The sequence below is a fragment of the Lepidochelys kempii genome, chromosome 7, assembly GCF_965140265.1.
Source record: "Lepidochelys kempii isolate rLepKem1 chromosome 7, rLepKem1.hap2, whole genome shotgun sequence".
Taxonomy (NCBI): Eukaryota; Metazoa; Chordata; order Testudines; family Cheloniidae; genus Lepidochelys; species Lepidochelys kempii.
The window spans coordinates 96,260,670-96,274,174 of NC_133262.1; the positions used below are offsets into that span (position 1 = coordinate 96,260,670).

At 40.3% G+C, this 13,505-nt stretch overlaps 1 protein-coding gene across 1 annotated transcript in view; it reads right to left on the reverse strand.

The window, feature by feature from the left end:
* KNDC1 (kinase non-catalytic C-lobe domain containing 1) overlaps window positions 1–13,505 on the reverse strand; it is a 128,886-nt gene that overhangs the window by 90,585 nt on the left and 24,796 nt on the right. The window contains exon 4 of the mRNA XM_073353950.1: window positions 1,254–1,400. Coding sequence (XP_073210051.1) covers window positions 1,254–1,400 — 147 coding nt within the window. The remainder of the gene's footprint in view (window positions 1–1,253; window positions 1,401–13,505) is intronic.

Below are 13,505 nucleotides of genomic sequence, written 5' to 3' on the forward strand. Positions count from 1 at the left end.
AGGTAGAAAAGGTAAAGCCTTTTCATACTGAACAAATTGAAACCCACTGACAAAGAAAAATCAAGTTAAAAACCTCCTAGTATTCTTGGACTATATAATGGAAAATTAATGTAAACAAATTAAAGCAAAACTATGCATGAAAGTCAAATAGTAAAGGGTAAGGGAACCAATACTTAATGTACACATTCTTTGAATACATAACTTTGCAAAATCCTATACACCAGGGGTACATTTACCCCTAGAGGTACACAGAGGTCTAGATGAGAGGTACATCTGCTCATCTAGATATTTGTGTAGTTTTACAACAGCATACATAAAAAGTGCTAGAAAAAAGTCAGTACAAACTAAAATTACAGACAGTGACTTGTTTATACTGCTCTATAAACTATACACTGAAATGTAAGTACAATATTTATATTCCAAGTGATTTATTTTATAATTATATGGTATAAATGAGAAAGTAAGCAATTTTTCAATAATAGTGTGCTGTGACACTTTTGTATTTTTATGTCTGATTTTGTAAGCAAGTAGTTTTTAAGTGAGGTGAAACTTGGGGCTACACAAGACAAATCAGACTCCTGAAAGTACAGTTGTCTGGAAAGGTTGAGAGCCACATCTACGAATTGCTTTGGTAAACAATTAGAAACAGATAAAACAAGAATAAATATGGTAAAACAAACATTTAGAATGTTAAAAAGGCATCTAATCAGAAACAGTTTGCCAAAACAGCTGTACAATTACAGAAAAACTCATCAGTAATAAAACACAGGTATAGTACTTATCAGTAAAGAATGCTCCAGAAATGCCCAGAAGTAGAATGACCATAAGCCTGATTCTCTGATCCCTACTCTTGTTTTCAAGCAAAGTAACATTTGAGAGCCACAACATGGGTTCCTTTGTAGTATAATATCCTCTTTTCTTACTTATTTCTAAAGTTTTCAAAAGTAGATCTCTCAAGAAACCAATCGTAAGTATCAAGTGATAGTGCATATGGGAGACTCTGGATCCACATCTTACACAACCTTCTCGGAACTACAATTACCATCAAGGAATTTCTCCTCTCTTCTCTACATTTATGTCCAAGACTTTGGAGATGAAGGAAATGAAAGAATTCTTCTAACTCGGAAGATGCTTCAGGTCAATTATACAACCTGGACATATGAAATTTAAAAATATCTTCTATGTCTTATACACATGTAAGGAAAATGTTAGCTTACTAAAATTTAAAAAAAAATCATAGCTAGATACTTTACCTCAATATCTGGCCTATCTTCAGGATTCTCTTCTTGCATTTGTTCCAGCAGAGTCTGTAGATCCTGCCCAAACTCCGATTCCATCTCAGACTCTGTCACATATTCAATTGCTGCTTTCAGTGTCGCACCCAAAGAATAGATATGTGCCTGCATGAAGTTTAAAGTAAAAGTTATTTAATACCTTATCAATTCACCATAAAGAAAACAAGCCATATCCCTATTTATTTTATGTGGATAACTTCTATCCTAGCAGAAGCTGAAAGTGTTACTTTAGTGTTATTTTTACAGTGTCTAAAAGTTGAACTATTTTAAACAATTTTATGGAAGAGCATGTTTATAACATAAATAAAAAGAAATACCAGGTTGCATGCTTATAAGCTTTTCTTTTATGACCTCTGATGGTTGATTCAAGTTTATATCAGATACATTTTGCATACAAAAGCTTTCTATCCTCCTAGGTGTATGAAACCTAGCAAGACAGAAGACTATGGGAAGATTTTATGGTGCCCAAGTCTGATTTCTGACACAGGCCTTGGTAATGTGGTAAAAGGTGTAATTCACCTCAGATAAACGGACACAGGCCATACAACATCCATGTGATAGCCTCATTTTACGGTCTCATGAGAATTTTAGAGTTTTAGAGAATTTTAGAGTTCAAAATAAGAATTTTGAAACATGCTCAGTGTTGGGCTAACTCTGCTCCTACTTCACTCAATGGTAAAATCCCACTGATTTTCAGTAACAGTAGAGTTAGGCCAATGCTGAATACTTCTGAAAATCTGACTTGAAAGTATTAAATTTGTCATATAATCCAGATAAGAGAAACATTTTAATTTTTCTAGTTAAAATGGGGGGGAAAAGAAAAAGAAAAAAGAACCAAAACAGTAAGCCAGCACTTTCAGATTTGGTTTAGACTGTATTTTCAAATTCTGTTTAGAGCACACTATTATCATATAGTAACATTTCTAACCAAGTATACAATTGAATGCGAGTGTAACTTTGGAGGAGGAAGTTATGTAGACAGGCATTTGCTGGTGCTGAATATTGCCCTCACGGATTAAAAAGCATGACCAAATGTACACTACACAGTGAAGCTATAGACAGGAGCTTGTCAGTCTAACTGCCTTGTTTTGACTGAGTTCGCCATGTTTTATAATTCATCCAGTCCTCTAGGCCAAGCCATTTTTCTGCTCTTTCTAAATGGCAGAATTGCCTTGATTTTAGGCAAGGGAGGAAGGAGCTACTCTAACAGGAGGCTGAGTCAAACCTGAACCTCTAGTTCAGCTAGAAAAGGTTCCTCCAGCCAAACTCATGGACGTACAAGCCAGGAGGACCGCTTGCCTGACTTTGCATAAGGGCTGCAGACTTACATAGACAGGGCTTGACCTGTTTGCTTAACTGAGAGGTACCATCCCTTTTTGTAAGCAAACATCATAGTTGTGACAAAGTTAGGTCAGTGAATTGCATGTGATCTGATCTAAGAGAACTGAACATTCCTTAGAATTTACTCAACTGTTTTGCAGAAGATTGTCTCAATTAGCTATCTTTTCCATCACACCTAGAAACAGTACACTTTTTTTTTCCTGAATCCAGCACTGCACTATTAAGTGGATGAGAATAACGTCATCCTAAAACAGCATGTTTTGAAAGTCTCAGACATAAGTCTAGATAAGAATATTCAAAAATATTTACAGTTTTGCATGGAGGGAGAAACTGCAGCTAAACACAAAGGACTGGCTCTATTCACTCTCTTTCAGACACTTAACTAAAGTTGGCACAGACTAACGTTAGTGCTCGGTAACTAAGAAAATGCACAATGTATACTAAGGATCATTGATAGTCTGGTAGAATCCCTGTGATAAGATGAGAAACACTGATGTCACTGGTAAAAAGCTACACAAACAAGAAGTCTGGGTGCCTAAAACATGAATAGCAAGATAATGGAAGCAATCATTTCTGAACTCTCACTAGTCTCCTAGCCATACCACTACTACACTTCCAAACAGGGGGATGAATCCCACACTAACACTGACTGGACTACCCCCGATATAAGTGCTATGCCCTTTAGTAAATGTTTATAGGATCAGGCTGGTAGTAGCATTCTTAGAAGGCAAAATAGCTGTAAAAGAAACAAGGAACAACAGTCTTCTGAAGCACAGAGTCTAGGTCACTAACTCTGCTGAACGTGTAGCCATGTACTTGTTGTTTGTGTACTAGAACTTTCAGCTGTAAAGCACATGTTTTTCCACTGAAGAAAGTTTTTTTTTCCCACTAGCCTAGAATTTAGTTTTATAGCCAGTTTTGTAGACTGAATTACAAACCAGTGACCAGCATAAGTTATATCAAGCATAAGATTTATCAAAACTTATTCCTTTACTTTGAGGTTGGATACTTCATTTCTGAAAGTAAAAAATGATTTTATGTTTCTCTTTAGAAAACAGAACACCTGAAACTGAACAACCACCACCAAAAAGGAACAAGAAAATACTGAGGCAAATCCTTCACCTTTTTTATATTGTTATGTTTGGAACATAGGAATAGACTGGGGTTTGGGGCTATGCTGAACATTCAGTATAAAATGGCAGATTAATACCCAGTAAATAATCACAAGTATAAAAAAGTAATTCTGTACATTTCTGTATGCATGAATACCAAATAATTGGTAACACACTGCACCATTGTGTTCAATAAAGCATGTCTCAGTATGGCCCTCCTCAAAATTAGCATTTTTACAAGAACAGCTTAGTTATGCTCTAAAATTTGGAAAGTCTTTAACATAAGCGTATTTACATTCAATAGACTTTGACAATATATTTAATTGTAAAAAGAAAAGGAGTACTTGTGGCACCTTAGAGACTAGCCCATTATTTGAGCATAAGCTTTCGTGAGCTACAGCTCACTTCATCGGATGCATAAAGTGGAAAACCAATTTATTTGAGCTGTATTTTCCACTTTGTGCATCCGATGAAGTGAGCTGTAGCTCACGAAAGCTTATGCTCAAATAAATTGGTTTTCCACTTTATGCATCCGATGAAGTGAGCTGTAGCGCACGAAAGCTTATGCTCAAATAAATTGGTTAGTCTCTAAGGTGCCACAAGTACTCCTTTTCTTTTTGCGAATACAGACTAACACGGCTGCTATTCTGAAACCATATTTAATTGTGTAATTACTGAATCTCAATAAAAGCAAGTTACACTCACTTTAGAGTGACAGTGTCAGAATATTAGAGAAACTTTATACCAGTGTGTGCAGGGCAGGAAGCCCTATCGTTCAGGAAGCACTGAAAGCAATTGGGACAACCAATGAAAAAATTCTATGAAGCAAGATTTAAAACAAAAACCCCAAATGGCATTTTTAGTTCCTCTACCTGGTGTACATCAATTTTAACAAGACAACATATTTTGCTCAACACATTTCAAGAGATTCTGGTATTTAGAATTTAGTATGATTCTAACAATTTATATAAAGTTTTAAGGCTCAATAATACAGCAGTGGTTAGGAAAAAGCTTGATATGGAGAGCACTTGTGGGAATAACTTGGACACCTACTTACTCATCCTGTAAATAATGAATAAGATACAAGAGTAACAATATTCTGAAAGTTACCTGAATCTGTAGCACTTAGTATGTTCTTTAAAAAAAGCTTATTTCAGAGCTACAACTATGGAAGGACAAATTATTTACTCCAAGTCCTCAACCCACACTACCCGAAAGGTTTGCTTCTTCGGATTAGCTGTTCAGCACAATAAACACATAAGCAAAGCCGTCTCGGAAAGCTCCGAGAACCCTCTCCCCCCACATTTAAACTACAGTGACTTTCAGCACAGCAACCAAGTTACTTGGCCGTGGACGGGAGCCTAGATCATTCCCTATTAATGAAATTTAAATGCACAATGCACTAGATTGTCTGTCTAATTTAGAACATAAAGTCCTTGGGGGAGTGATCAAGCATGTCTTTTGTAGAGAAATGAATGCACAGGTTACATTCAAGTAAAAAAAAAAAAACAAAAAAAAACCCACAAGTGTTATACCATAACAGTGTCCATAGAAGCAGACTGACATATCCACAAGATTCCATTTCAGGATCAAGAATGAGGAAGAGATTGACTGTGTAAAAGATTTGCCCTTAATAAAGCAAATATTTTCAGTAGTAAACTGAACACTAAAAAAAACTGGTCAAGGACATTACTTTTCAATTACAGTGTTTCCTTTCAAGTATGCTGTAGTAGGTACAAAGAGAAGATATTCTTATGGCTTTTTTCCCCCCACCTGAACCTCCCCTGTTTCTGGGGGGGTTTTGGTGGGAATGGGAAAGATGGGGAAGCACAAGGTGGGTGTAGGGGTAGGCCATCAGCCTCACCTCCACCAACTCATCATTGCTGGGTTCACAGAGGAGATCCATTGGCTTCCCCTGTCCCCTTTAAAGGGCATATAGGGCACCTTCTGGATGTGGATGGCCAGTGTTTGGCACCCTTTTGGCTCCATCCCTTTATACGGTTTTCCCTCTTCCTCCCTTTAGATAGGTGTCCTCTAGTGGCAGGGCTGGGCCAATCACCCTTTCAGGGGGGTCAGAAAGGGATTCCACCCCCGCATATTATAATTGGCACAGCTGTGCTGCTCCCCCTGCCCCCCAGGAGTCTGGTTTTCAAAACATCCGTTTTAATTGTTGCAAATTGTGGTGAGTTTCCTGTGCCAATTGTAAATTAACATGAGTCAATCTAGGGCATTTAACTCCAGGTAGGGATTTTTCAAAAACATTTGTTTGGGCATTAGTTTAGAACTGTGTGGGTGCCACTCTCTCTCTTGTGCAGTTTGAGGCTTTTCTCATCTTAAAATTCCTATCTCACACAGAGCAGATACTTTAGCTATCCAGAGGTAAAGATGATAAGGAGGGAATAAGACCTTTCTCCAAATTTGGGTTTCTTGATACCTCTGCTTGAAATTTATACTGGAAGCGTCCAGCTAGGTAGTTATGCACTGGAGTGCTGTGACTGTAAATTAAGTTAATAGTTAGTTAAATGAAGTTGCAGACACTGCATTTAACCCATACTGCTGTGTCTATGTGTCTGCATTCATAGAATTCGAACACCGAACAAGGAATAGGCAGTTATATCTGACGAATACTTAATATACAGTCTATAAAAATGACCCTCATAAGAAAATTGCAGCAGAAGTGAAAACATGTATCACCTGTAGAAGTGATATCATCCAGGAATTAAGTTGCAACTTACCTTACATCTTCAGCCATATCACCTGTACTCTGCCCATACTCCAGGACTGAGATTGGTTTAAGAACAACCATCCACAAAAGTATCAGAGGGGTAGCCGTGTTAGTCTGTATCCACAAAAACAATGAGGAGTCCGGTGGCACCTTAAAGACTAAACAGATTTATTTGGGCATAAGCTTTCATGGGTAAAAAAACCCCCTGCTTCCATGCATCTGAAGAAGTGGTTTTTTTACCCACAAAAGCTTATGCCCAAATAAATCTGTTAGTCTTTAAGGTGCCACCGGACTCCTCGTTGTTTTTATCCACAAAAGTGTTGACCCACAAGTGCGAGACCACCCTTTCCTCTCTGCCCTCAGAAATAAGTTACCCTGGGCCACAGATTGGGGTAAGCAATCATCACTCAAGCACTAAGCTGCAGGCTTAAGAGGTGATCTGCATAGGGTTTAAAAATCCACCAATTAGAACTGTCCTCCTACCCTCCTTAATTCTTTATAAACAATCTCATGTTTCACCTTAGAAGCATCAAGTTTGGTTTTCCCTGATTTTGGTGAAGGCATTACTGGGGACTTCAAATGTTTATTGTGAACTTTAATTGAAGAGTAGGGGGTTGCTGGATCCTTAACAAGGCATCCATTGTTCCAGATACAGAGTAGTGTAGTATTACGGTTTTACTGACAATTGTGTATTTGGTATTTCATTTAAATGAATTATATGTATTGTGCATCACACCCCCTTTCACAGAACACCATTGTGAAGTTTTTTCATAAGTCGGAGATATTAGTAGCTCTCTGAAATGTTGGTATGTTCCATTTGTATTTATAAAATATCTTTAAAGATCCTACTTGGTTTGCAAAGGAAGGATCTAAAACCTAGTGTCTACTTTGTTAGACTACATATGGCAGTCTGCCACTTACACATATTAAGTGTACCACTTCTTTCTGGAAATAGATCTGGGGTAAAATGGTAATAGAATGCATTTCTGCAACCATCCACTTGATGGCGTTTTCCCCAAGTTTATAAGAACCACTCTTATAAAGGATATGGACAGCAAATTTGGTGGTTCTTGGGCAAATGTAGGCCCCTAGTTTATACTTTGGGAGCTTACTGGCTTTAAGAACTTTCACTGAAGATTTTTCTTAACAAAAATTGTATAGGTAAATCATAGAATCATAGAATATCAGGGTTGGAAGGGACCCCAGAAGGTCATCTAGTCCAACCCCCTGCTCAAAGCAGGACCAATTCCCAGTTAAATCATTCCCAGTTAAATGCAGAGACCGATTTATGAACACTGAAACTATTATAGGATATGAATATGGTACATTTCTTACTCTTTCCTGAAGAGAAAGGTTCAGAGATTAAAATACATACAAAAGGGTATGGTCAGTAACTTCTACCCAGAATAAGTATGGACATTAGTATTTAGTAAACTCACTACGTGCTTAAGATGACATGAAATGAGGAGTACCATAACAGCATTTTCATGATAACTAAAAATCTGTGCACTGTTTCCTTTTCGGGACATAACGTAATCCTGTTCAGTTACACATGGTGAAAGACAGCCTGTTGTCTTAGGGAGAGATTACATTTGAAGTTGAATTAACAAACAAAAAACAAAGTAGGTGTGCAAAATGTCATTTGGAAATATAGACTTATATGGACTACGCACGCTACATTATCCAATGGCATAGTTCTAGAAGATTAAAATAGTCAGGATGTGGACTTTGAGTTTAATGAGATGTCCAGCAACCTTTTAATCAAATTCCAGTTGATCCATGGAATTTCAGCTCTTCTGTGACACATTTCTTGAAAAATGACCATTCAACAGCTTTTTGAAGCTGTTCATGAAAAAATATTTGTGAATGCAAGTAAGCGAAGTGACATCAGATTCACATCACCATAGGTATGTGAAACATTGATCACATATCCTTCATCACAGGACACTAAGAAATCTTAATCTACTAGTCATCATGCATTCATTATTTTAACAAAAACCTCTATATAGACTGCCTGCAATAGGAATTGCTTTGCAAGTTTCATTGCAAATCTCAAAACCCTGTATTAAATTGTGCTCAGCCAGTGGTGGCAACATGGTACAGTATAATCACTAAGGAATGGCAATTAGGCATACCACACTTCGGTCACTGCTTCAGCTTTGAACAATGACTCTTGGTACTGAAAATAGATTAGAAGCCACTCACTCAGACACTTCAGCTCTTCTAGGAAGGTGAGAAAAAAAATCCCAGTCTCAAAAAGAAAATTTCTATAATAGGATTCATGAAACCTAGAGTTGGAAGAGACCTATTAGATCCTTTTGCATGTTATTGCAGCTTGTCCGAAGTTTGTGTGTAAGTCCTTTGAGACAGAGACCATCTTTTACTATGTGTTTGTGTGGCATGTAATACAATAGGGCCCCAAATCACTATTGGGGCTTTAGGCACTATTGAAATACAAATAAATAAATAGGGTGGGAATAAGGGAAAAGGAAGGATATGAGACAGCATTAAAAATGCCCAATATATGAACACTGTTTCCACACCAGCTGTGAACAACAACAAAAGCCTACCTTGCCCCTCCTCGCATACACACTTTCCTTAGAACTGCAACAAATTCTACAAGAAAGGGAGCTTAGAAACATGGCCACCCACAACAAATTTAGAAGAGAAGAAATGCAAACTGCATGGTGATATTTAGGGAGCTAAAGCCTATGGGACACCATCTTATGTATCGCCTCCAACCATGAGTACCATCTAATCAGACTCAATGGAATAGCTGTACATTAATGCATTTCATGGGGTAGGTACACTATCACAGGTTCAGACTGTGGGGGTTATCAAAATGACTATTTGGTGGCCCAGGTGGCCTGGATTTAGGTGGCTGCTTGCAGCTCAGGGCACTGGCCAGAGTCAGTAAGGCTATTCTTCTGCTCAGGGGTGCACGGCTTGCAACCATTCTTTTCCCACACCAGGTAGGATGTGGGTAAACTGCTCCAATGCCACCATCTCCACCACTTGGATCCCGGACAGCTTTTCAGGTTCCAGCCATTGCTAGCAGTAGTCCCAGAGACGCTGGCCTAGCCTAGGGCAGGTACTGTTCACAGCAGATGACTGATGCCAGCCTGGTCCAGACTGCCAGCCTTCACATTGCTGTATTCCAATTACTCATGATTCCGGTAGATGGTCTGGACCAAGCAGTTAAATATGGTGCCAAGAGGGTAGTCCAGTGTCTGGCAGCCACGGCAATCCATTTGAATGTCATAAGGAACTCTTCGGGATTGTCACTGGGTCTCATCTTAGTGAGACACGAGGAGCCCTGCCAAAATGTTCCCCACCTCTGGCCCCGTCAGGGTGAGGAAAGGCAGTGGAGTTGGCCGCAGCAGTGCTGCCATCTACTGGACCAACTGCTTTTGCTGCGCATCAGTTTGGGTGGCCAGTTCCCATACCATTTGCTGCGGCTGCTCCTGCTGTTACGCCATCTGGAGCTGAAACTGTGAAACGATCTGTTATAGCAGCTGGGTCTAGTGTTGCTGGCTCTCAAACAGCCATTTCAAAATCATCTACATCTCCACATCTATCGGGCAGGGGGTCTGTTTTGCCAGTTAGCCTGCCTTATTGGGTCACTTTTTGGAGGTCCTTGTCATTGCTCCATCAGTTGTCTCCACCACCCTGCTCCTTCCCGCATACATACTTTCCTTAGAACCGCAACAAATTCTACAAGAAAAGGAACTTAGAAATATGGTCACCCACAACAAATTTAGAAGAGAAGAAATGCAAACTGCATGGATATTTAGGGAGCTAAAGCCTACAGTGCACCATCTTACCAATGGCCTCCAACCTTGAGTACAATCTAATCAGACTCAATGGAATCTCCATACGCTAGTGGATGTCACAGGGTAGGTACAACCCGTTACAGGGTGTTGGATTGTGGAGGTTATCAAAATGGCTATTTGGTGGTCCAAGTGACTGGATCTAGGTGGTGGCCCTGCAGCTCAGGGCAGTATGGTCCAACGGCCAGCATCAGTGGGGCTGTCCTGTGGTTCCGGGCAGCACAGCATAGCCCAAGTCCACGTAACTGCTAACTTCTCCCCTCCAGGCATCAGCTGTCCCAGTGGTGGGGCAGCCAGGGTAGGGGGAACCAGGTCCACCCTTCTCCACCAGATCCCAGTCCAGGGCCCTAGGGTCCTGATGTGTCACTGTACTCCATATGTTTTATGGAAATATGCTAATATGAGTGTGAATATAATGTAAATGGAATAGGTTTTATACTAAAGGGCTCTTGTAAGGTATCATTACAAAGGTTATAATCTACTGCGTGTATTCCTCCTATTTGTTTGCATGTATCATTTCTATGTCTGGAGTTAGGAGAATAAGACATAAACTTGTATTACTGATGTAAACACATTAAGTGGAAGCCATTGAGGGTGTTTCAGAATCAACAAACTGTGAATGGGTTTGTTTACCTGCAAGCCTTCCTGTGTAGGTGTTGGCCAGCTCCCAGGTAATGAAGGAGGTCTTACAGTGACATGTGATCATGTCACCTGAACTGGAATCATCTTAAACCTGGTGCTTCTCCATTTAGGAGAAGGAGTGGGGACCCAGAGAAACAAAAGATTCCCGCCTTGTGCCAAAGCTATAAAAGGGAGTGAAACAGAACAAAGTGGGGTCCCAGTCATGAGAAAGCCCCTGATTTTCACCTGATATGCCTGCTGGAACAAACAAGGACTGTACCAGGGGAAAAGGATTGGGCCCAGACTAGGAAGGAGTCTAGTCTGTGAAAGAAGCTTATTGGAACGTCTGAGGGTGAGATTTTACCAGTAATCAGTTTCTTAATGTATTAGGCTTAGACTTGCGTGTTTTTGCTTTATTTTGCTTGGTGACTTACTTTGTTCTGTCTATTACTTAAAACCACTTAAATCCTACTTTTTATACTTAATAAAATCACTTTTATTAGTAAGCCCAGAATAAGTGATTAATACCTGGCGGAGCAAACACCTGTGCATCTCTCTCGATCAGTGTTATAGAAGGCAGACAATTTATGAGTTTACCCTGTATAAGCTTTACACAGAGGAAAACTGATTTATTTCGGGTTTGGATCCCATTGGGAACTGGGTGTCTGGGCATAGGAGACAGGTGACCTGTTGAGCAGTTTTTGGTTAAAGGCTGCAGCTTTGGGGGCGTGGACTAGACCTGGGTCTTTGTTGCAGCAGACTAGCGTGTGTGGCTCAACAAAACAAGGTTTTGGAAAACGGGCTCAGAGGTAACTTCAGCACATCAGGGGACAGTCCCAAGGGGGTCTCTTGGACTGAACCCATCACTTCTGGTGCTTCTATAACCACCAGAAGTCTTGGTCACCTTGGTGGTCACTGCTTCTTACTCTTCCTTCCAGTGCTGGTGGTCTTGTGGCTTCCACTGTCTTTCCTCTGTCAGCGGGTTGCTGGAGTCTCAACTCAGCTGGCTGCTGTGTACTGGAGCTCTGGCATTCTCCTGATGGAAGCCTGCAACACATGTCTGCTCTTGTGCTGAATTACTCCCTTTTATATTCTGGTCCCAGTTGGAGCATGCCCAGCAGAGGAGTTGGGGGCTGGCTTCCTCAGCCCACAGATTTTGGTTAACCCCCTGCTCAACTGGTGTGGGATAGGTATTCACAATGCAGTAAAAAGAAACATTCTAAGTGCACTGTCAAAAAATAAAAAGCCCTCCTTTCTCTAAATGAAGACATCTCTCTCCCCAACCCTACTCCGAATCGTCAGTGGCACGCTTAGGTTTTTCCTCTTCAAGACATCAGTGTCCAACATCTGTGAAATACTGGTAGTTCCATTTTAAAGTGATTGAGATAAAAGCCTGGCCAAATGCAAGCCTCGTTACAGTTTGAGAAAATACAGGGAGTTCGAACAGCATGTAAACCTAGAAGCAAGTTTTCACCCTTTAAAGTTTTTCTCTAGGGAATGAGGTGTACTCAAGACTGAAAATATACTTGCTGGAAAAGTATCACACCGTATTTATGTCAACAGAAGCTGCCTTGAAGCTGGTGTCCCTATAGCTACCCTACCTTAGATATACAGAGAAGTACTGATGGACTCTATAAAGAAGCTGTGACAAGCTCTCCTCCAGGGGATACAAGGCTTTCGATGGTGGGAAATTTGGTCCAACACTAGACAATCACTGTCAAGTAATCAGTTAGGTAAAACCCACCAAATTATTTCCACCCCCAGGCAACCACACCAGGGAAGTTAGATTTTATCTCCATGTCCTCTCTCTCTACTCTTCATTCTCAGCTCTGTGTCACATTGATATATGGAAATAAACCTGCACAGAATATTAAAGGATATTTATGCCTTCAATATGGTGTACAATGGGCTGTACAGACAAAAATAAGGACAGCCTCTGACCCAGACAATTTTATTCTTAAAAGGCAAATAAGATACACAGAAGAGGGGACTAACTAGGAAATCCAGAGGTGGGGACAGTTTCAGGTTTAACCTTAGCTTAGAAAAAAATATTTCGATCATCATAATGAAAGACAAAATGGCTTATAGTACCATGCCACTGACCATGTGTGTGGAAGGGAAGATGGAGAGGAGAGAGGGGAAGGTTTGTGGAAGGATTCTAGTGAGAATCTATTCTCAGCCCAATATTTTATCAGTGATCTGCAAGAAATTTAAATTATTTCTGATAAATTTTGTGTGACAAAGTTCCTCCTCTGCCTTGGTGGGTCCTGCACTTATTGGTGGATTTGCTCACCTCAGAGGTTCACGGCAGCCCACAGTTCGGCCACTTTCATGGCTCAAATCTGCCATTCACTCAGTTAGCCTCATCACTGGCCATCATGTGGAAAAGGAGGAAGAACAATTCCCCGCAGTCTCTGCTGATCCACCTATTGGATCGGGGTTACAGGCCAGAGACCTTCCCCTTTGGTGGCATCCACAGTCCAGTTCAACTCCTCCAGTATCAAGTGAGGAGTTGGGGGGGATGAAGGGATGGGGGGAATCTGGGCCCACCCTCTACTCCAGGTTCCAGCCCAGGGCCCTG